Below are 22,292 nucleotides of genomic sequence, written 5' to 3' on the forward strand. Positions count from 1 at the left end.
TGCCAGTGGACCTCGGCAGCCATTTAAATAAAGATCCTTGTGCAGCAAATGACGAGGGATCAAGATGTCACTCATGTGGAAGATTTCATTTTTAAGATCCCTTTTCATTGTTTACCAATGGGAAGGAAAAAGGTTCATTTTTAAGGTAAGGAAGCAACTTGGAAAATGGTACAGAGAACACCTTGTCTTTGAAAAATAGATGCAAAGCAATGAATTATGAGTGTTCCACTTTGTGGGACAAAATTAGGCACAGATGTAGAAGCTAAGTAAAAAAACATGGTTTTCCAATATTGCTCTACTTTCAATGTATAGTCTCAGTTTTTAAAAAATTGGTAATACCTGGGGTCTTTAAAAAAATTCTCAATATTGAGAAGGTCAGTCAAGAGTCTATTCACCTTAAGGAGGGCAGGTTTAGGCAAAAGACATGATGCCTAGGGTCTAATTTAAGGTGTCCTGCTCTGTTTAAAATGTGACTTGGCAAGCCTCGCCTGATGTACTTGTGCCTCAACTTCCTGACATTGTTCTCACAAAGGGTTGGCATGGAAACACTTTAGAGCAACAGATGAAATATAGACTATTTTCCAAATGGAGGTGTCTTTCCTTCTATCTAATACTTAAAATAGTGCAATCCAGCTTGAGAGTCAACTCGGGTGGGATCTTTCCAGGTCTCCCTGTGTGACCTGAGCCTCTTGGGGCTCCAGATTTGCTCTGCTCTACTTGTCCTGGTGCCTACGCGTGGCCTATTGCCTTCCCTTGCCAGAACATAAATTCCATGAAAAGGGGGCTTTGTGCCACTTGTTCGCTGTTCTGTCTCCACCACCTAGGATGCTATTTAGCACACAGAACTCGATACACATTTCTTAAAAGAGTGAAAATATTATGCCAATCTAGAGATGAAATATCCTAGGTAAAGCCATCAAAAGACACGGATGAGATGCCATTGGATCATCTAGATTTCAAAAGTACGTACTGGAGTCAAATAAAACAAGTCACAGAAAAATGCATACATTTCCTCATCTGCAAAATAGAGTTGGTAATGCACCATTACGGGGATCCAATGGGGCCACTGGTATTAAATGCTGGGACAGTGACAGAGGCACTTAACAAATGACAGTTGGTATCAGATCATCATTGTTACATCACTGAGAAAAACAGCTCACACCAAACTGGACCACTAGTTTTGTATAACATAAGCTAATTTTATCAAGTGAAATAACTAACATTAAGAGCTCTGAAAGGGTGCGCTAGAGGCTGAACTGATTACCTCAGAGAGGGAAGAAGATGGAGTTTAGAATGGGCAGAGTGTTTTATCTGTCATGTTCTAATATTGTAAATGGAGAATTGATGAATATAGCTAAAAATTAATAGCTGGAAAAATGTAGTCTTATCTCCTGAGACATAATGACCTTCAGAGAGAGAGGAAGGGAGGCTGAGGCAGGAGGATTACTTGAGCCCTAGAGTTGGAGACCAGGCTGGGCAACACAATAAGACCCTATCTCAAAACGGGGGTGGGAGATAAATTATTTAGGGTAAGAGTTTGTTTTCTATTTATTTCTGAAGCATCTCAGGAATAAAATCACAGTATGGACAGCATGAGCTTAGCCTGGACTATAAATAAGAGACAGGAATATAACTGACCAGGGGCCTGGGTGAATCACATGGGTTAGTTCTCTTAAACTGGAGAAAACCACCATTGATATAAACTTAAAATCAGGAATAAATTATTTGAACTTACTGGTCTATCAGCCATTCGCTCACAAATGGAATAGAGAAGAATTCTGTGAACGGTTCCCCCATCCTCTTCGGATTTTGACTGGACACAGTGCCATGTTTGATGGACAAGAAAACAATAAGCAAGAATTCAAGTCAACTGTTGCTATTCTGATTGCAAATTCACATGATTAGATCCTTAGGGTCATTGAATATTTGAGGACAGGACATGAACAACTTACTTGTACAACCACTCAGTAAGAAAATCACAGGCAATGAATTTGGTTCTTTTCCTCTAAAGAGAAAAAAGAGAAGAGATAATTAAATTACATTCTTACTTTTCCCATGTGTCTGAGAGGACAAAGGAAGAGAGGTTAATTGATTAAACATAGATGAAATATGCATGAGCCCATTATGAAATGTATAAGCATGCCAAAAAACAGTAACTCAGGCAACATAAAGAATTCTGAAGACATTTCTCCATCTTGGAAAAAATATGCTGTAGATAAGCATATTTTCTGACATTAAGGACTAATAAAAAACAATGCACATACGTTTTTGGAATTGTCTTAGAAGGGTTTTATTATTTAAATCTAGGGAATGATCCCAGTGGCTTGGGAGGTTGAGGCAGAAGGACTGCAAGTTCAAAGCCAGCCTCAGCAACTTAGTGAAGCCCTAAGCAACTTAGCAGGACCCTGTTTCAAAATAAAAAGGGCTCACATCCCTGGGTTCAATCCCCATTACCAAAAATGAAAATAAAAATAAATCTAGGCCAGTATTTTCTTTCTTTCTTTCTTTTTTTTAATTTGCTCAAGCACAACTTAACAATGACAAAAACAGGTTAAGTTCTGAGAAATGAATTAGGTGACTTCATTGTTGTGCAAACCTCAGAGTGCGCTTACAGGAACCAAGACAGCCACCGTGCCACCAGGTGATACGATCTTATGGGACCGACGTTGTCTATGTGGTCGGCCATTGGGCCACTGACTGAAACGTCACCATGTGGTACATGATTTCAGTTGCACTTATTGCCCACCCCACCCCAGTCCACTTAACTCTTTAGAACAGCGGTATTTCAGGTCTGGGTGTCACCTTCAAAGGCTGAAGTCAAAATATAAAAATAAGAATAAGTAAAAACCAAATCCAACATGGAAGCCAACGCACACGAGTGCCGTTAGCTAGTACAGCCAACCTGCCAGCTGTCCACCTAATACCACTTTCTTCCTTGTCCTTACTGAGAGAAACCTGATTGCTACCAAAAGGCAACCAGTTCAGCCAAAACCAAGGGCACATCCCAGGCTCCCGGGTAACCAGAGACAGCTTCCTGACTCGGTGCTGCCAATGGACACATCCTAGAGATACGTGAGAAGATCCCGCCGTCCTGATTTTTGCTGCCCTGAATTCCTTGATGTTTCCATCTATTTCCTCCAGGCTGGAACACAGATGTAGGGGCGGGGCTGGAGCAGCACCTTTGAGCCATGAGACCAAAAGTCACGTGGTACAGATGGTGGAGCCGGGAGTGGAACCTTAGCTGATCTCTGTAGGCCATGGCGCCAGCCTGGGCCCACCCTACTCCGGACATCTTGATATGAAAGCAAAGATAAACTTCACTTGGTTTGTTACTAGTGTCCTTGAGTCTTCATTCATGTCAACTCCAATGACAGCCAGCTAGCCAGAAAACCACAGGGAAGCCAGTCCCGGGGTAACGGGGAGAAGGCGTGTCCTGCCTCTGTTTCCATTTAAAGTCTCTTCTGTGACCCAAACAGAACCCATCAATTCCTTTTAGAGGACTGCTGTGGAAGCTGGGGGACAAGGTCCTTCCTCCTCCTTTGAAGACAGCAGGGCCCAAGAACCAAGTCTAGAGGTGGGTGTTGCCAAGCACAGGGATTCTTCCCAAGAACGCAGGGAATACGAGGGGTTCTGGGCACTTTCTGTGTCCCTCCGCCACCCCCACCCCCACCCTGCACCGTTTCAGGAGGCTGATGTTACGGTTCACGGGCAGCCTGGCTCCTGTACCTTCCACTGGGTCACTAATGGGAGCGATCAGCAGATCAGAGAGGAGACGAGAGACCGGTGAGGTTAACTTATGCCCCCACGGAAACAAAACAAAACGACAAACCCCTCACATGTTCAAGCCCTAACCCCCAGGGTCTCAGAATGTGGCCTCATTTGGAAATAGGACGGTGGCAGACACTAAAGTCAGGCTCAGCCGCTCCTGCAGGACAAAGGGGCTCCCACGAGTGTGGACAAGTGTGGGGTTTTACCAGCAAGGAAGAAGGGGGATGCTGTGGACAGACCTCAATGGCAGACTCCTGGGGACATTGTGCTGGGCCCTAGATGCACAGGCCCCTCTGCAGGGGTCCAAACTCCCCAACCCTTTCAGGTGCATGAGCCAGTAGATTTCCTTTTTTGATGATGTCCACTCGTGCTGGGTGGCTCATCGCTTACGACAGAGTTGTGACCACTGTTAATGTCTCTTCCAATCAGCCAACGCCCACGTGTCTGAAACGCCTCCAGGAAGCAGTCTTGTCCTCTTCCTTTTGGGGTGCTGTCTCCCTGGTCTCTGTCCATCCCCACCACAGCCCCTCATGCTATAACATAACCACGGGCCTGAGCGTCGGCCTCCCTGACTGACTTATAGACTTACTTTCTGTTTCCATTGCTCCATCAAGTGCCTGTTTATGATCAATAAATGCCAAGTAAAAGAATGAATGAATTCACTATTCCACCTTCATTCATCCAAGCAAGAAAACTCACGTACAGGGAGTCAGACATCTCAAAGTAGGAGTGGCTAGTACGATTTTACAATTTCTCTTCACTCAAGAAAACGAAAGTTTTATTATGAAAATTTTCCTTTTCTTTCCTCCCCTACTTTCACTTGAAAATAGGCAACTCAACTTTATAATCCTGGCTAAGGTTGGAAAGATGGTTGTGAAGTTGATGATCAAAAAGGAAAATGCTCTTGAAGGTTCTTTTTTTTTACAGAAAGCTGTATCATAGCTCTTAGTTAATAAAATATAATGGTGCCTGAGTTGCTGGAGATTATTTGTAATCTTTTACCTCCATGCTTGATAGGCTTTTATGGAAAAAAAAAATTGAAACACTGCTGTCTAGGGTAATAATGGAATGTACTAGATCATGAGATGGAGTCTTTTAACTCTGTGTTGCAAGAACAGCCTTTCAAAAAGCCAGCTTTAATCAAAATAAGAAAATACTTGTACAACAATGCAAATATGTAACTAGTATGAATTGCCGTATAATAATTTAAACAATCCAGCAATTGTAGAATGGCAGTTTCTCTCTCAACCCACAAAAGACACATTGTTCTCTTGGCTTTTACCCCACTGTTTAGTGGTAAAGATTTTTTTTTTTTTGACAAAGAGAATGCAGCCTGACTTATTCTATTAAATAGACTTTTAAGATAGCCAAGTGGTCTGATGTATGAAGGTCATGCAGACAGATTTAATCATTTTTGATGCAAAGAAATAAAATGGAAGAAATTGTGTTTTCCTTCTGTTCTGGGCAAGCGCGGACGTGCTGTGCATACCCAGGCACGCGGAACAGTAGGGATATTGTTCAGCTGTTGTTTAGTTTAAAAATTATCTGCCGGGGAGCTGAAAGAGAGAAGGAAAGGCAAAATGAAAAGTTGTGGTGAGTGAAGAGATAAGAAAGGAAGTCATAGAAAAATGAAGGAGGAAGATTAAGAAAGCGTGGGCACCCAGGGTCTACACAGCATGGGTGAATACGTGCCATTCTGTGATGGTTAAAAGGTGTAAATGTTCAAGTTTGGGCAAGCAGAGGAAATAGGGCAACTTCAAAGAAGGTTGAAAAAACTTTTTTTTTTTAAAATCTGGAGTTAGAAAGGAAAAAGAAAGTGTTAAGGGATAAGGTATCATGATGCCATGAATCTGCAACTCTGAAAAATGGATGGAGGGAGATGGACTGATTCGCATTGGTGGATAGTCATGGGCAAATAAAGCAAAGTGGGTAATTGTAAAATCTACGTGGTAGGTATGTGGGTGTTCCCTCCGAGATTCTTTAAGTTATTCTATGTTTTGAAAAAAAAATGTAATAAAACGGGGGGAGCATCATCATAAAAGACCCAAATCTCAAAGAGAGAAAAAGGCAGAAATAAACAGTGGTTCCATCCAGACATTGTTCTGTGCCAATTTTTATGTTGGACACACACAGGAGACAGACTGGAGGTCTGGAGACTGGAAAGAGAAAAAATTAGCATTTGAAAGTATCAAATGACTAACATAATTCTACTCTAAAGAAGTCAAAAGCTCATGCTGTGAATCTAGTGGTATGAGTGTGGCCGGTTGTGGCACTAGTGTGGCACTGAGCTGGCCGACCTTCTCTGGGCTTGCAAGAATAGGAGTCTGTTCAGGTTACCTTGCGTCTTCGTCCAGTCAGGTTGTTAGGACGAAAGGATCAGACTAGGTCATTTATGAACTATAAACGTTTATTTCTCAGTTTGGATGGCGGTGCTGGCAGATTGGTGTGTCACTGGTCCATTCAGCAGAGAAGGCACCTTCTCCCTGAATCCTCGCATGAAGCAAGGGGCAAACAGGATCCCTTAGGCCTCTTACAAGAGCTCCCACCCATGCATGAGAGTCCAGCTTCATGATCTAAGCACTTACTGAAGACGCCACCTCCGAGTACCACACTGGGTCACTAGGAAACACAAGCCTTCAGACTGATGCACCGTGGTTACTGGAATTTTTCTGTCAGATTAGGCTAGATCTTGGGGTAACACTCGACCTCTAAAACTTCTCATGTCACATGACTATTTCTATCTGATCCATGTTGGCTTTACGCTGAGACACAGGCTGATAGAGCAGCCTCCACCTGAAAAATGTCCATTCTCACGGCAAACCAGCAACACAGAGGATGGCCCATGTCCACGCTTCCATGGGCCAAAGCGGTCTCCCCGCCAGGCCTCACTTGGAGGCCCCAGAGGGTTTTAAAGGATAGCACGTTCTACCAAGGGTGTCACTGTGAAGGCAGAGGGTGGTAAGGGACACAGGATCCTCTGCCTGGTGGCAGAGCCAGTCTCTGGAAGCTCTGGGCCACACTCGTGGTGTTCAGGGCCCAGGGGGCTCCAGGCAACCAACCAGTTTGGTGTTGGTTCTGAGTGGCAAGTGGCTTCCTGGCTGTGGATTCTTTCCTACTTGCTACCGCCTGTTCTGTTGTCCCATGCAAACTGGATTTCTCCTCCTCTCTGCTTTCAAGTTCTGCTAACTGTGGCTGTTTTTAAAGCTTTCTCCAGTCCCTGGGTGACTCTCCCTGTCTGCCCGAACTGTGGTTTTCCAGTTGTCTCTGTCATTTGACATCCCACCTCCCAGAAGGGAGTCTGATTGTGTTGGTTGGCTGCTACCCAGGATAAGAGTGTCCCTGTGGCCAGAGCAATTGAACCAGCCATTTCAGGACCACCCACCGGCCTACAGGGGCTGCCCAGAGGCCTGACCCTTAATGCCTGGTTCAGTCACTTGTGGCCAGGGGATGGTGGCACAGACAGAGCAGGGACAAAGATCTGCAGTCAAAGGCCATAGACATGGCATACGCATACATCACCGCAGCCTCCTTCTGATATATTCTTCACAATAAACTTTGAAAGACCCGAGAATTCTAACCTGACAAAATCAATCAATAACTATGATTCTAGACATAAGCAAACTTTCAGATTATAACCGATGCCAAAATACTTACCACAGAAAACTTCAAATGGGCATTCATATTTTTGTCACTGCATTAGAATTTTATTAGAGAAAGTAGTATTTCTCAAAGAAGTTCAAAAATGCACTAAAAACACAACATATGGACAAAGATTTCCAGCCCAGGCCTCTCGATCATTTCTAAAAGTGTTCTCCATAAAAAAGAATAATGCTAAAATAATTCTACCACACCTTTCCTGCTAGGATCTATTTTTTCCACTCTTTAGAATTTCCCCCCACCCCCTAAACAAGAGCTGATGGTATTTCTAATTTCCCCATTGGCCAGGGCAGGAAATGAAGTTTCTTCCTTCACTGACCAAAGCCCTTGTACTCTAAAAATGATATTCAGGTTTTGATTAAAAAAATAGAAAACAACTATAATAAATGATTATGAGATGGGCAAGGAATGTAAAGGAACAAAAGGATTTGTTTTACTGAATTATTCATAGTAGCAAATTTTGGGGTCATGACATCATCAAAGGAGTAGTCAGGAGTTATAAATAGTTTCCTGATACCAACTATTGTTTACAGTGTTCTTCACAGTAACCTAACTTGATGAGCAAACAAAATCCGGAGGGAAAATATGCACAGGATAGGATGGGCTGGGAAATAAGGAGGTCTTGCTGCCTCTCCCCAAATTCCACATTTAATCCACATTTAAAGCAAAGATACTATTTCCAGCCCTCATTTTACTCAGGCAGAAAACTCCTTATTGCTTTCCAAATTCAGCAAAGTTCATTGTTCCAGTTTGACTCTATTCAGTAATTATTCACTGCACACCTACTATGCACCAGGCCCTGGGCTAAACTCGAGATAAATAAGGAAGACATGGCCCCACTGTGGCTAAGGCACTGTTCAAGGTTCAGCAAGCCCTAACCCAAGCTAAGCAGCAGCTCCTAGGCTACAGCCCATCCCCAGCTCCAGCGTATCTTCTGAGGAGGCAGCCATGATCTTCCCGCCTCACCTCCACCTGAACCCAAACCACCTGGCTCACATTTATCCCGGCTAGTGGGATCCACTGAGTGAGGGATCAGCATGTGACCTATTTCAGACAGGATGTGATCGGAGACTTGTTGGAACTTCTGGGAAATAATTTGCTTTCCTTAAAGAGCTCGCCTATTCTCTCCTGCAGGTTGAGGTAGAAGGGGACGCCAAGACTCCAGACCTGTGGTCAGAGTGTTTTGCTCCTCAGAGTGAAGCCAGCCTGGGGAGAAAGCTGAGTCTGCAAGAGGCTAAGAAAGAGGCAGGAGAAAACCAGGCCCTCAGCTGTGTCACTGAGTCCTGAATCACCGAATGAAGCCGCCCTCTCAACCTCAGGACCTTCTAGTCTCCTGAGCCAATAAACCCCCTTTATTATTTAAGCTAGTTTTCTCCACGTTACATTAATGATAGCTGCCCCTTCGCATTCTTTTGCTAACAGCAGGTAATTGATCAATAGTTCATTTAAAGAGAAAGCCTTAGGCTGGGGTCACAAAGGGAGGACCCATTGGAGGGCAGGGTCAACCCAAAGGAAACCATCAAAAGATAGAGAGGAACCAAGTCACAAAGATATCCTCTGGGTCCCCAAATGGGCTCTACCAGAAGATCTCCCCATGGGCCTCTTGTCTGCACTTTAAAAAAAAAAAAATCTCTTTTCTACTTAAGTCAGTTGAATGGGGTTTTCTGTCCCTTGCAGGATCAGTCCTCAAAGCATCATCTCCAGCAAATATAAGAACCTCAGCAAATACAAGAATCGACATGCTCAACACTCTCCAGCTGAAACAAACTAATTTGAGTTTGCACTCTTTTTACTGCTAATGACATAAAAAATAAGGCTTTTATTTAAAAAAAAAAACCCTGATGATAATAAAAAATCATTAAGTTTACTGAGTGCCCAAAATATTTTCAGAGATGCATCAGAAAGAACTTCCAAGTGAAGTTTACAAAGCAGCCATTATGCCTGCTCTGTTCATTCCAGTCGTTCAATTAAGTTCTAATTAAGCTCTGATCACTCAGGCTCCAATTAAGCTAATCCAAAGGCACGACTGGATGCCGAGGGATCACTTAAGTACATCAACCCCACTGTAATGTTTAATCTTTATAATGCTATTTACATGTCTCGCACTTAATTTGCTCCAGGGGAATACAGCCCGTTTCCTGGAAGGACAGGAACGGCATTGTGGCCTTCAGCCCACCTCAGATCTAAGGAGCAGGCTGAAGCTTTAACCACTGCACAGTTGGTTTCCTGCCTTAAACCTTGCTTTTCTCCCACACAGACTCTGGCCAGGGAAGGCACCTATAAGGTCAATGTCAACGCACACTCACTCAAGAGAAGGCACGTCTCCTAAAACTGCACTCCCACAAAAACTCCTTTCTCAGGATCAAAATTATTGGCAAGGCTAGCTGCACAGTCACCTCTGGTAGAACCAAGGGCCTGGCGCATTCCCTTCGTGGCCTGCTTTCTGCTTGGAGTTGGCTCAAGTCTTGGGTAAAAGGGAAGCTTGGGCAGAGGCTCTGATAATACCTGTGCTGATCCTCCTCGCCTGCCTGAAACAGAGGGTGCTGTTCCTCCCAGCAAGACCCACCCTGTCCCTCTGGCTTCTCACTCTGTGACGTAAGCCCCTCTCCTCGAAGCACAACGCTTAGTAACAGTGGCTACCGCCTTCCGCCCCTGTCACGCATCATCTCATTTCATCTTCCCAACAGCCCTGGTGAGGTGGGTACTCTGATCATCATCCTCACCACCCAACAGATCAGATTCAGCTGGCCAGAGTGGCACATGCCCCATCATTCCATACTCAGGAGGCTGAGGCGGGAGGATCGCAAGTTAAAGGCCAGCCTCAGCAACTTAGCAAGACCCTGTCTCAAGATAAAAAATAAAAAGGGCCAGGATGTGGCTCAGGGTAAAGTGCCCCTGAGCTCCATCTCAGAACCACAAAGACAAAAAAGAAAGAAAGGAAAAGAAAAACTAAGGCTTACCAAGTTTAAGGAACCGTCCCCAGAAGCCCAGAGCTAACAAGGGTTGGAGAGGGGCCTGGAGCCCACCGGCCTGACTCAGGCACCCCCGCCCTGTCGCTGTGCCTGCCACAGCCTCCACATTCCCCAGATGTGCTCAGCCTGCGTCTGCCTTATACACTGTCCTTACTTTCAGTCTTCTATTTCAGGTGGTTGTTGTTTTAACATTTCAGGCCCGCCACCTCTGCTGTCCAGTACTGGGGATTGAACCCAGGGGCACTCACTACTGAGCCACATCCCCAGCCCTTTTTATTTTGAGACACGGTCTTCCTAAATTTTTGTCCTCAAAATTGGAATCCTCCTGCCTCAGACTCCTGAGTTGCTGGGATTACAGGCACGTGCCACCGTGCTCAGCCTTCAACAAACTTTCTCTTAAAGGACCAGATAGTAAACATTTAGGGCTCAAGTCACAAATATTCAAGTGTGTCCCTGCAGTGCAAAACCTGTCACAGACAAGATGAAGAGGCACGGGCACCGCTCCACTCTAACAACTCATTTACACAAGCAGGCAGCTGGCCTCATGGTCCCCAGTTCGCAGACCCCTGCTTCAAAGAGCTGACTGATGACCTTTCAAGTGGAAGCATAGAAAAAAATCAACAGTGCTTGATTTCTGAAACAGAAGTTTGATTTTAGGAAGGTTCTATTTCACCTCTGTTTCCTTTATTATTCTAAGGGGTTAACACTTAAAACATCTTTTGGGTCTGCAACTAGTTTAAGATCTGGGTTTTCTTATTTATAAAAAGTAACAGAAAAAATGCAGTTCTGTAAACAACCAAGAGAGCCAATTATTTATTTTAAGATATGTTCATTTAAAAAAAATCCATCAAATTCCATTTTCACTCTTTTAAACAAAGGGCTTCCATTTTTTTTTAAATAAATCTATTTTATTTATTTATTTTTATGGGGTGCTGAAGATCAAACCCAGCACCTCACGCATGCTAGGCAAGCGCTCCGCCACTGAGCCACAACCCCGGCCCCATGGCTTCCATTCTTTAGACACAAATTCTCAAGTCTGGGAGGCTTGCCCAGCTCTTGTTGTTGTTTGGGATGGGGTGGGGGTGGTGGTCACAAGTTGTGAGTCTAACCCTTTACCCTTGTGGAGAGGGTTAAATTAGCTGATGTGTGAAGGGATTAGCTCCAGAGTCAGGCTACCTGGGTTCCAAATCTTATTCTTCCACTTACTGGTAAGTGACTTTGGGCAAGGTATTTAGCCTCTCTGCCCTGTTTGCCTAATCTGTAAAAATGGGAATAACACATAGTAATGAATGGTAATATATAGTTGATAAGGATAAGTAAAATTTAAAAGATATGTTCATATTATATTCTCAGGTTCTGAGCATGCTAATATTTCTAACAGTTATGTTTTCATGTTTACTAATAAGTACCATTTTTAAGGGACTACAGGTTTTGTATCCCTTATCCAAAATGCTTGTGCACCAAAAGGACTTTGGGTTTTGGATTTTTTCAGATTTTGTAATATTTGCATATTATAATGAGGTGTCTTGGGGGTGGGACCCAAGTCTAGACAGGAAATTCATTTAAGTTTCATATCTTATACCCATGGCCTGAAGATAATTTGGTATTTTTAACAATTTTATGTATGAAAGGTTTCATTGTGTGGAATGTTCAACTACAGGGTCATGTTGGTGCTCAAAAAGTTTCAGATTTTGACGCCAGGGGAGGTGCTGCAGGTCTCAGGAGGCTTAGGCTTGGGAGGCTGAGGCAGGAGGATTACAAGTTCAAAGTCAGCCTCAGAAACTGCGAGGTGCTAAGCAACTCAGTGAGACGCTGTCTCTAAATAAAATACAAAATAGGGCTGGGGATGAGGCTCAGTGCTGGAGTGCCCCTGAGTTCAATCCCTGCTACACCCGCTCTCCCCCCAAAAAAAAGAGTTTCAGATTTTGGAGCATTTTGTATTTCAGATTAGGTCCCCTCCCCTGTTGTACTTTAGAATGATGAGAAGAGTCCACCCTTGGCCATCTGTAACATCCAGAAACTAGGAACAGGGACACCATCCACCAGTAATCAATGCAACAACTGGTCAACTGGAAGACACCATGGGGAAATCACATTCCTTTTGCAGATTTGCTGTTTTCCAAGCATAATGCTAATAGTGTTTACAGCAGTTAATGTGTATCGAGTGTTTTCCATATGCCAGGAACGCTGAAATTTTACTTAACTCATCCTTATAAGAACGACATCCTAGGTCCTCCGTATGATTCCCATTTTATAGAAGAGGAAACTGGGGCACAGAGAAGCTAAACACCTTGGCCGGAGTCACTCACCAATAAGTGGAAGAATAAGAATTCAAAGCTGATAGTCCAGCTCCAGAGCTGGTCCTTCCATGCAGTAGCTCATTTAAACCTCCCAACAATCCTACCTCGGGTTTACACATGAGCAGAGACTTGCAGAGCAGTAACTCCCCTGAAGTTACCAGGTTAGAGCCAGAAGTCGAACCCGCCTTCTGTTGCCAAATTCATACTATTTTAAATGCAGTGTACAAGGCAATGAGCATAAAGGGCCACCATTCTCCACCTCTGTATCCATGTCCTTTGCCATGTGACTTTACTACTCTTCCCATCAGGAGGTGGAATCTATTTCCTAACTCCCTGAATCTGGGCTAGGCTTCGTCTTGCTTGGCCCAACATAATGGGTGACTCTGATATCATGTCAGGTCCGAGCCTCAGTCTCACGAGGCCTTGATGGCATTCCCTCAAATCCTAGCAATCCTGTGGGGCTGCCAAGTGCTGCCATTCACATGGGTCAATCTGAGGTCGCCTGAAAGACCAAGCGAAGAGGCCAACCCAGACCAGCCTGCGCCCAGCCTACCTGGGAACTGACCAGACACATGAATGAACTCAGCCAAAGTCAGAAGAAGCTCCAAGCTGTGTCCAGAATGGTGAACTAAGTAAACAGTTGTCATTTTGAACCTCTAACTCTGAAATTAGTTTGTTAAACAGCAAAAAGTTAACTGATGCTGTGTATAATAACTGAAATGCAATTTATGGCCAAATAATTATGCTTCCCTGTCAGTCAAGACTGCCAGCTCAGCCATCTGGCACAAAAGCATGCCCCCAAGTCTGAGGACAAAGCTTCAGGCCAGAGAAGGAAAGTCCTGCCACAGAGCCCTGCCCTTTATTTGGTAAGGGAACCATGGGGTCACCCTCAGGGCAGAGCCTGTTGACTTTTTAAAGCCTTGTCCTTTGACGATGACTTTGATTTTCAGCAACAAAAGCAACTAGCCAAGTTTGAGGAATGGAGTCATCAATGCCCTTTTGTTAAAAAGAAAAAAGAAAAGAAGCATGACTATAAAGTTATAATAAGATTTTCTTACAGGGCTTACAAACTGGATCTGACAAAAATTCCAAGAGTCACAAAGGGAAATTTTTTTTTAAACAAATGAAAAAATGTAAAAGCCACTTACAAATTTTGGGGAAAAAACGTTATGTTTTTATTAGTGCATTATGGTTATGTATAACATTGGGGTTTATTTTGACATAATCATACATGCATGGAATATAATTTGCTCCACTTCAGTCCCCAGGCTGCCTCTTCCCCTCCCCTCCTCCTGCTGTTCGCCTTCCTCTATTTCATCGGCACATAAAAATCAGACAATTAAATATTTTTAAAGCCATTTAAAATTTTAAGAAAAAAGTTTTTTGGGGAGATACTAGAGATTGAACTCAGGGGCACTCCACCACTGGGCCATATCCCCAGCCCTATTTCGTATTTTATTTAGAGACAGGGTCACATTGAGTTGCTGCACTGAGCAGCTTAGTGTCTCGTTTTTGCTGAGGTTGGCTTGGAACTTGTGATCCTCCTGCCTCAGCCTCCTGAGCCACTGGGATTACAGGCATGTGCCAACGTGCCCAGCTTAAGAAAATGTTTAACACATAAAAATCACACATATTTACAGGGTGCCTTGTGATGTTTTGATACACATGTTCATTGTGTCATGTTCACATCAGGGTAAGTATATCTACTCGCTCAAACAATTCAGCATTTCTTTGTAGGGAAAACTGCACAATGGGAAATATTCTCAGCCTCGACAGCCTCATCACCAGGAGACATAGTAGGAAAGAACGTCGGCTCTGGACTCTGACTCCTGGGTTCAAACCTTAGCTCTTCTTCTTAGTAGTCACATGACTTTGGGGAACCTCTCTGGGCCTCAGTCACTTAATGTAGAAGATACACTCACCCACCCACAGGGCTATTGTGATGATTAAATGAGGTCACAATGTGAAACAACCCTGGCATACAGAAGTACTCTACAAATGGTTTGTCACTAAAAAGGACCACTGTTGGGCAGGATAGTCTCCTGACACTGGCTCAGATTTCCTTTTGGCAATGACAGAGCATTAAAAGATGGTCCCTCACTTTGACCCTGGATTCATGCTTCGGTGCTAAATTCCAAAACATGAAACTGGGATTTGCTGTCTGGACTCATTTAATGTCTTAATAGTCAATCAAATGTGATAAGGTTAGGTCCAGACCCAGTTTCCTCCTCCACTCCTTGGTACCTAAGCATTAAGTCCACTCAAAGACTTGTACACAAATGTGTGTTCTTGGCAGCATGGTTCATGATGGCTCCAAAGTGCAAGCAATCCCCAAACAATATGAAACAATGAAACATTCTCCAGTAACAAAAATGGAGGTACGGAAGCCTACTAAAACATGGAGTGCTGATGATATTGCAGTAAGTCCATTGCATATGGAAAAGAGTACATATTGTGGGATGATATGAAATGTCCAGAAAGGCTAAATCTACAAAGTAGCTTAGTGGTTGCCCGTGGCTGGAAGTAGGAATGAGAAGAGACCACAGAGACCACTCTTCATCTTGCAAAACGGAAACACATTAAGCAATTTCACCTTCTCGGCTCCCTCACCCAGTCCCTGGCAACCCAATCATTCTTTCTGTCTCTAAGAATTTGACCACTGAGCCACATCCCCAGCCCTTTTTTTTCTTTTGTATTTTATTTAGAGACAGGGTCTCACTGAGTCGCTTAGCACCTTACTAAATTGCTGAGGCTGGCTTTGAACTCACGATCCTCCTGCCTCAGCCTCCTGAGCCACTGGGATTACAGGTGTGCACCACCGCGCCAGCTTCAGTCTTTCCCTGACTGGCTAATTTCTCTTTGCATAATATCCTCAAGGCTCATCTATGTTGTAGCATAAGCCAGAATTTCCTTCCCTTTTAAGATTGAATAATATTCCTCTATGTGTGTTTGGGTGTTTGCTTTTGGGTAGCTTCTGATTTTTCTGTGAGCGTGCATCGCCTGCCTCCATTCTTTGGGTGCAGAAGCCCTCTCCTGCAGTTGAGAGCTGAGGTAGGCTTAGAGACAGGAGGACTGACTAGCTTCCTGGCTCAGGGACCCTGTACACGCAAGTAAGTTATTCATTCTTTCTGGGCTACAGTTTCCAGACTTTAAAGAAATGCTCACAACACCACCTACATCACACAGCTATTCTTAAAAATCAATGAGAGTTTATAAACAAATGTTGAGCGAGGAATACAGAACCTGGAGAAAGAAGTACTCATGAACTTGAAGTTTGCTAAGAGAGATCCTAAGTGTTCTCACCAAATCACACACACTGTGGTCTCAATGTGTACCCACCAATTCATATTAGAATCCTGACCTGCTGGTGCCTTGATATTAGCCTTCCAGCCCCCAGAAATATGAGAAATAATTTTATGAACTATTTCCGGTATTTTCTTATAGCAGCTCAAACCAACTAAGACACTATGTGAGACACAAGGTGATGGATTGTTAATTAGCTTGATTGTGGCAATCATTTCATAATGTAGACATATCAAATCATCACATTGTACACTTTATACAACTTTTATTTTCCAATCATATCTGAATAAAGCTGGAAAAAAAGTACTTCATAAATGATTGTGCTCCCAGAGTATGGTATGGGGGCGCTTCAGGTTGGCTTAGGGTCCTGAGGCAGGATGAACAAATAGCTTACAGCTAAGAATCACAGACTGGGAACTTGGGAAAATCAGAGGTCACCAGCTGGTGATATCTAGCTCACAATATGTTGTCTGACATGTTGTGTTTAATTTTTTTTAATTAGTTGTCAACATTGAACATTGGGGAAGTTCATATTGAGTTGTGTCCTGTGAGCTTCCACTGAAACACTGAACCCCGATTCCCAAGTGACGGGTTCTGGATGTTTCCCCCTTGAGATACAGTGTCAGCATGCTGGGTGTGATAGTTTGAATAATGACCCCAAAACATATTCAGATCCTAATTCCCTGAACCTATGAATACATTGCCTTATATGCAAAAGACCTTTGGCAGATGTGATTGAATTAAGGAATTTGAGCCGGAGTGGTTAACGGATTACCCACGTGGGTCCAGTGTAACCCAGGGACCCTGATAAGTGAAACAGGAGAGTCAGAGGAGGAGAGGTGACAAAGGAAGCAGAGGTCGAAGAGATGGTTGGTATTGCTGGCTTTGAACATGGAAGAGGCTCATGAGCCAATGAGTGCAGCCAGCTCCAGAAACCGGAAAAGGCCAAGAAACAGATTCCCCTGGAGAGCCCCCCAAGGAAACAGCTGACGGGACAATTCATTGCAGACTTCAGGAGCAGAGAGGTTCTGCACCCTGCAGCGGGCAGGACATCCTACACGAGGAAAGACTGTCATGTGTTCTAAATAGTTTCAGGTTTTTCATTGGACATCAGTACAAAATTTGTTCAGAATTGTTTGAGCCTGGAACCTAAATCAATTTAATATGAACACAAGGTCTTTTTATGTTTCAATATAGATTGATTTTTCCAGGGAAACAGTTAGCACATAGTCAAGAAAAAAATCATAGTTTTTTTAGAACCTAAGAGTTTTTTGCCATTTCAGAAAATCATACCACCAAGAGCAACACCACTTACAGTATTTGAGTGGAACGTGATTCAATCTGCCTTTGGTAGCTGTTGTGTAGTGACTGTTCACACAGGTACAAGCAAGTGACTACTTCATAATGTAGTGTAGTTTTATTGGAGCATTTAAAAAGGAAATATACATTATTTATATTATAAATGATTTTCTTTCATTTCTCCTTTATATTATAGTCTTTAATAAGATAAATGACCACACTCTGTCTTTGAAGTGACTATAAGGATAGATGGGATAGATTATTACGCTCATGGCCCCTAATCAATATGCCTCCTAGGTTCATAGTCCTGTCCAACATGACTTTGCCAGTCAAGAAAAGATGGAGTCTATTTTTCATCTGCTTTGAGTTTCTTGGACCCATGGAATGTGGTGGAAGTAGTGAGTTCTAGCACTTAGGCTCTGCATCTCTGCCTCTGCCCTCTTGGAAAGCCGCCCCTGGACCACCATGCTGTAGAAGAACGGCAATGGCCCACGGATGGAGCAAGAGAGGCCACATGGAAGAGAACAGGAGGGTCCCGGCCAAGAGCATCACCAAAGCCCCAGACTCCGAGTAGGTCAGCCCACAGAATGACAAAAAATAACGAACCATTGTTATTTTAAGTCGCAAGGTTTTCAGATAATTACTCAGCACAGCAATCAGGTTAGTGCTAAGTAAGGTCTCTTAACTAAGCTTTTCATTTCCGGACTGTAAGGGCCCGAGGCAACGCTTTGACAAGGGAACCCTGGGCCCAAGGGCTTGAGAACCACTGCTTCAAATATCTGCCACTGCGCTGAAGATGAAAGTCGCACTCTCTTCTGCACCACCTGATACAGCCCACAGGCCCTGCGGACTATCCCGTAAAGCTGCTGCTGACCTGACATCTCTTCTGCTCTGGCCAACTTTTCACCCCTGGAAAAGGCCACTGAACTTGACAGTTCTGGGTCATTAAGTAAATTTGAAAGGAATTGTACCAGGGGATTTTGATACATAAAAGAGAGAATGGATAGTAAAAAGATGGAGGTGAGGTGATTTTCCCAGTGGGTCAGTGAATGGAAGGAGAGAAACAACCTACCAGGGTCAAATACATGGGCTTGAAAATGTTATCTATTTGTAATTCCTATTTTTCCTGATTATAAAATAACTAAGCTTATTTTAAACATTACCAAAGTACTGGAATACATAACACAGGGGAGGGGCGGGAGTGTAGCTCAGTAGTGGAGCACTTGCTTGCCTAGCACACTGGAGGCCCTGGATTCCATCCCCAGTGGGGAGAAAAACAAAAGCAAAACAAAACTGCAGATAGATAGGTAGGTACATGGATATTGTTATGGCATGGATATGAGGTGTGCCCCGAAAGCTCATGTGTGAGACATTGCAAGAATGTTCAGAGGTGAACTGATTAATGATGAAAGTTGTAACCTAATGTGGATTAATCCACTCATGGATTAACTGGGTGGTAACTGTAGGCAGGTAGGGTGTGGCTGGAGGAGGTAGGTCACTGGGACCATGTCTTTGGCTTTACATAAATCTATCAATCTATGTTTCTATCAATCTATCTAGGCAAAAGTCCCCAAACTTTCATCTCCCCCATCCCAACTTACAGGTGACTTCTCATTTTCTCAGCAATAGATTAGATTAGATTAGATGCATTCACTTATCTTTGGCTTGGTCAACGCATGCTGCATAAATCAGCATAAACCCAAGAAATGTCTGTACAGTATCTTATTATTGGTCCAGAGATGTATTTTCACCAGCTATTTGTACAAACCAATCATTTCCACTCTTTATCTTTCACAGTGTATTCGTTTAAAATAATATACTGCTAGCACTCACCTAATTTCACAGAAAAACTAAAAGGCCCACTGACTATTTATTGACTGACCAACCCTCTTATGCTATACAGATGTCACCTAAATCATCTCCATGACCTTTGTACATAATGGCTGAAAATAACCATCTGGGAAAGGGTTAATCTTACTGTGCTGCTAAACTCATATCATCAAATGCATAGTTCCTTGATCTAATTCCAAGGCTGACATAATTCATGGAAATCACACACTTAAGGTATATTTTCCCAACTATAGTATCCTCCAAAATTTAAGAAATGGAGAAATATCTACTCATTAAATAAGCTGAATTTTATTTTGAACATTTAAATATTTAAATATCTAATGACGAATACATTAAAGTTAAAACATTAAAAATGGCATATACAAAAGAAATGAATGATTAGTGAAATCAGCCTGAACATCATCACGCCTGCACGGCTTGCTGGGGCAGACCCGGGTCGGAAGCAGAGTCCACTGTTTCAGAGCTGGGATTCTCAGCCACTGGACCAGGTACATATATCACCTCCTTCACTGTGAGCGCACAGCAACACCTACACCAACCTGCGCAGGCGCGCAAACACCCCACATGTCACACGCTGCTATGGTTTAGCTATGGCTTGATGTCCCTCAAGAGTTCCTGTGTTGGGACCTTGGTCCTCAGGACAGTAGCACTGGGAGGTAAGGAGAGACCTTTAAGAAGAGGAACTTAGTGGGAAATAATTAGGTCATTGAGGATACTGCCATGGGAAGGAACTGACTCAGTAGTTCTCGGGGACCTGGTTAGTTCTTACAAGAGGGTTGTTATAAAGAGTAGGACTGGCCCCTCCCACTCCCAGACATCCTGTCTTGCCATGTGATCTCTCCCTTTCACATGAGCCCCCACTAGGATGCCATTTATCATGTGCCCGCAGCTAGGGGGCCCTCACAAGAGCTGGCACCATGCTGTTTGGCCTTTCAGTCTCCAAAACTGTAAGTTAAAATAAAGCTCTTTTCTTAACAAGTTACCCAGCCTCGGGTATTTTACTGTAGGGACAGAAAATGGACTAACACACACACAGGCATGCGTGTAACTGGCCAAGTGCCCTGTGCTACAGTAACGACATGCTCTCTGTACTGTCCATGCTCCGTTCTCCTTGATCTTCCTGGGAGTTTCATGGTACTCACAGGACGACCTAGATGAAGGGCTTCCTAGTTTCTCCTTCCTCTTCTCTATGGCCTCCAGACCCCTCTTTCATATCAGATTCTGGTCTCTGCTTCTGGCAAGTTGTCAGAACAGCCAGTTGTGTTGGTGTAGTGGTCAAACTCCGAGGCTCAGGAACCAGTCTGCTTGGTTTGAGTCTTGGCTCTGCCTCTTTCTAGCTGAGTACTTGAGCTTCTAGGTTCACCCTGATGCTGTACAGCCCCAGCCCGTAGGATGGTGACAACGGTATCCAGCTCCAGTGATTTGGGGAGGATTTAGTCATTTCCTATGGTCAATGTGCTTAGAACAGGGTCTGGCACAAAGCACGGTTTCTGTAAAGTGCTGGCAACTGCTATTCTCCAATTCCCACCTCTTGCTCAACCCCCTGGCTCTCCATCGGCTGTGAGGCCCCTTCATCTGAGGGGATTTGCTCCGGTTTGGCTCTAGTACTAGGGGTTCTGCAGACCCGGGCAGCCCCCCATCCTTTACCTCCCTCTAGAGGCAACAGATCCAAACGCCGCAGGGACATGTAGTTAAGGAATCACCTCTTTGTCTAATAGTCACAGCAAACTGACAAAAAAGCCACCGACCTCCACAGAACACTTCTGTAACTCGCTGTCTTCAAAGCAGGCCCTGACATTTGACATTAGAAGAATTATATTCATTCATTCATTCATTCATAAACATTTACTGAGTCACGACTCTGTTCTGGGCACTTTAAGAACAAAGCAGAAAATGAGGAACACAAATATAGAAATCTAGAAGTCAACAGTTTAAGGGCAAATTTCAAACTGGCAATTATTCTTGAATGACCTACTGTAAATGCTATTTCAAGATATAATTTGAATGGCCCCGATAAATAATGAATTATGCCGCTGTTTACAAGCTATTTGTATGCAAGTCTGGTGGCCGGTGGTGGCCGGTGACAGATAAGAATGCTCCAGTTGTGTGATTTTGGTCGGAGGCCAGTTATCGTGCAGTTGAAGCATCTATTCCCAATGACAGGATGTGAGGAACAGCTGAATGGAGAAAATGCAAATCTGTCGTGCCGATCTAAATAACAGGAGTTCCACTTGGGCCTGACAAATGTTGAGATGGCAATAATGTAATTTTCAAGTCTTTAAAAAAAAAAAAATCCCACAAAAGACTACGTGACTAAGGGAGAAAAACGAAGGGAATCAGATTTAATTAAGAATGCCTAAGTCAGGAAATGGAAAAAGTCAACGGTAATTTATCCACCTTGTGTCTTTGTGGCATTCAAAAAACAGCCTTCTGGCACAGACTGACCCTAGCTTCGCTGGTGCCTGTGAGCTTTACTCAATGAGGCCTTTTCTCCCTCCTGATAACAGGAGCTGCTGTGTCATCCTTTAATGGCTGAGAGACTGAGGCTCAGGTTACTTAGGGCCACCCTGCAAGGAAGAGGCCCAGCAGGGATTCGAACCCACGTGCCTGATAGCCTGCACAGTTGATCAGTTGTTGCGAGTTGACAGTTTTCGGAACCCACGTTTTCTCTCCTCCTTGTTCATTCGTTACACACTCGAGACCTTAAAGTCGCATCTAAGCACCACGCAGCACTTGGCGTGGGACTGTTTTCATTTGGTCTCGGCAGCAGCTCATCTGTGGGGCGTCAAAGATGAAATATGAGCCAGCACAAGGACGCCTCATGAATCTCTAATACAAACAGAAATTTCTTGGATTCTTTAAAAACATTTTATCACTGCCTGGGGGCTGGAAACTGCTTCTAGCCCCCTCATTATAAAATTATTTATGGGCAAACATTAGACATGCAACCTTCGATGTAAAATCTTAATTACTGTCTTTTTAGCTGATTTTGTGCCCCCTGAAGGGGTATAAATTAGAATAATGGCTGCATAAATTGGAATAAAGACTGCACCGTGGAAGAGCTGCCCCAGGGTCCGGGGATGAACTCCCAGCTTCAGACCCACTCTTGCCATTTGTCCTCGTTCATTCTTGTTCCTGAGAA

At 43.7% G+C, this 22,292-nt stretch overlaps 1 protein-coding gene across 1 annotated transcript in view; it reads right to left on the bottom strand.

The window, feature by feature from the left end:
- The window catches only part of Iqck (IQ motif containing K), a 117,696-nt gene that overhangs the window by 78,326 nt on the left and 17,078 nt on the right, over positions 1–22,292 (bottom strand). Inside the window, exons 5-6 of the mRNA XM_047533134.1 lie at positions 1,953–2,005; positions 1,736–1,813 (exon numbers count right to left, since the gene is read on the bottom strand). Of these exons, the coding sequence (XP_047389090.1) occupies positions 1,736–1,813; positions 1,953–2,005 (131 nt within the window). The remainder of the gene's footprint in view (positions 1–1,735; positions 1,814–1,952; positions 2,006–22,292) is intronic.

The sequence above is a fragment of the Sciurus carolinensis genome, chromosome 18, assembly GCF_902686445.1.
Source record: "Sciurus carolinensis chromosome 18, mSciCar1.2, whole genome shotgun sequence".
Classification (NCBI taxonomy): domain Eukaryota; kingdom Metazoa; phylum Chordata; class Mammalia; order Rodentia; family Sciuridae; genus Sciurus; species Sciurus carolinensis.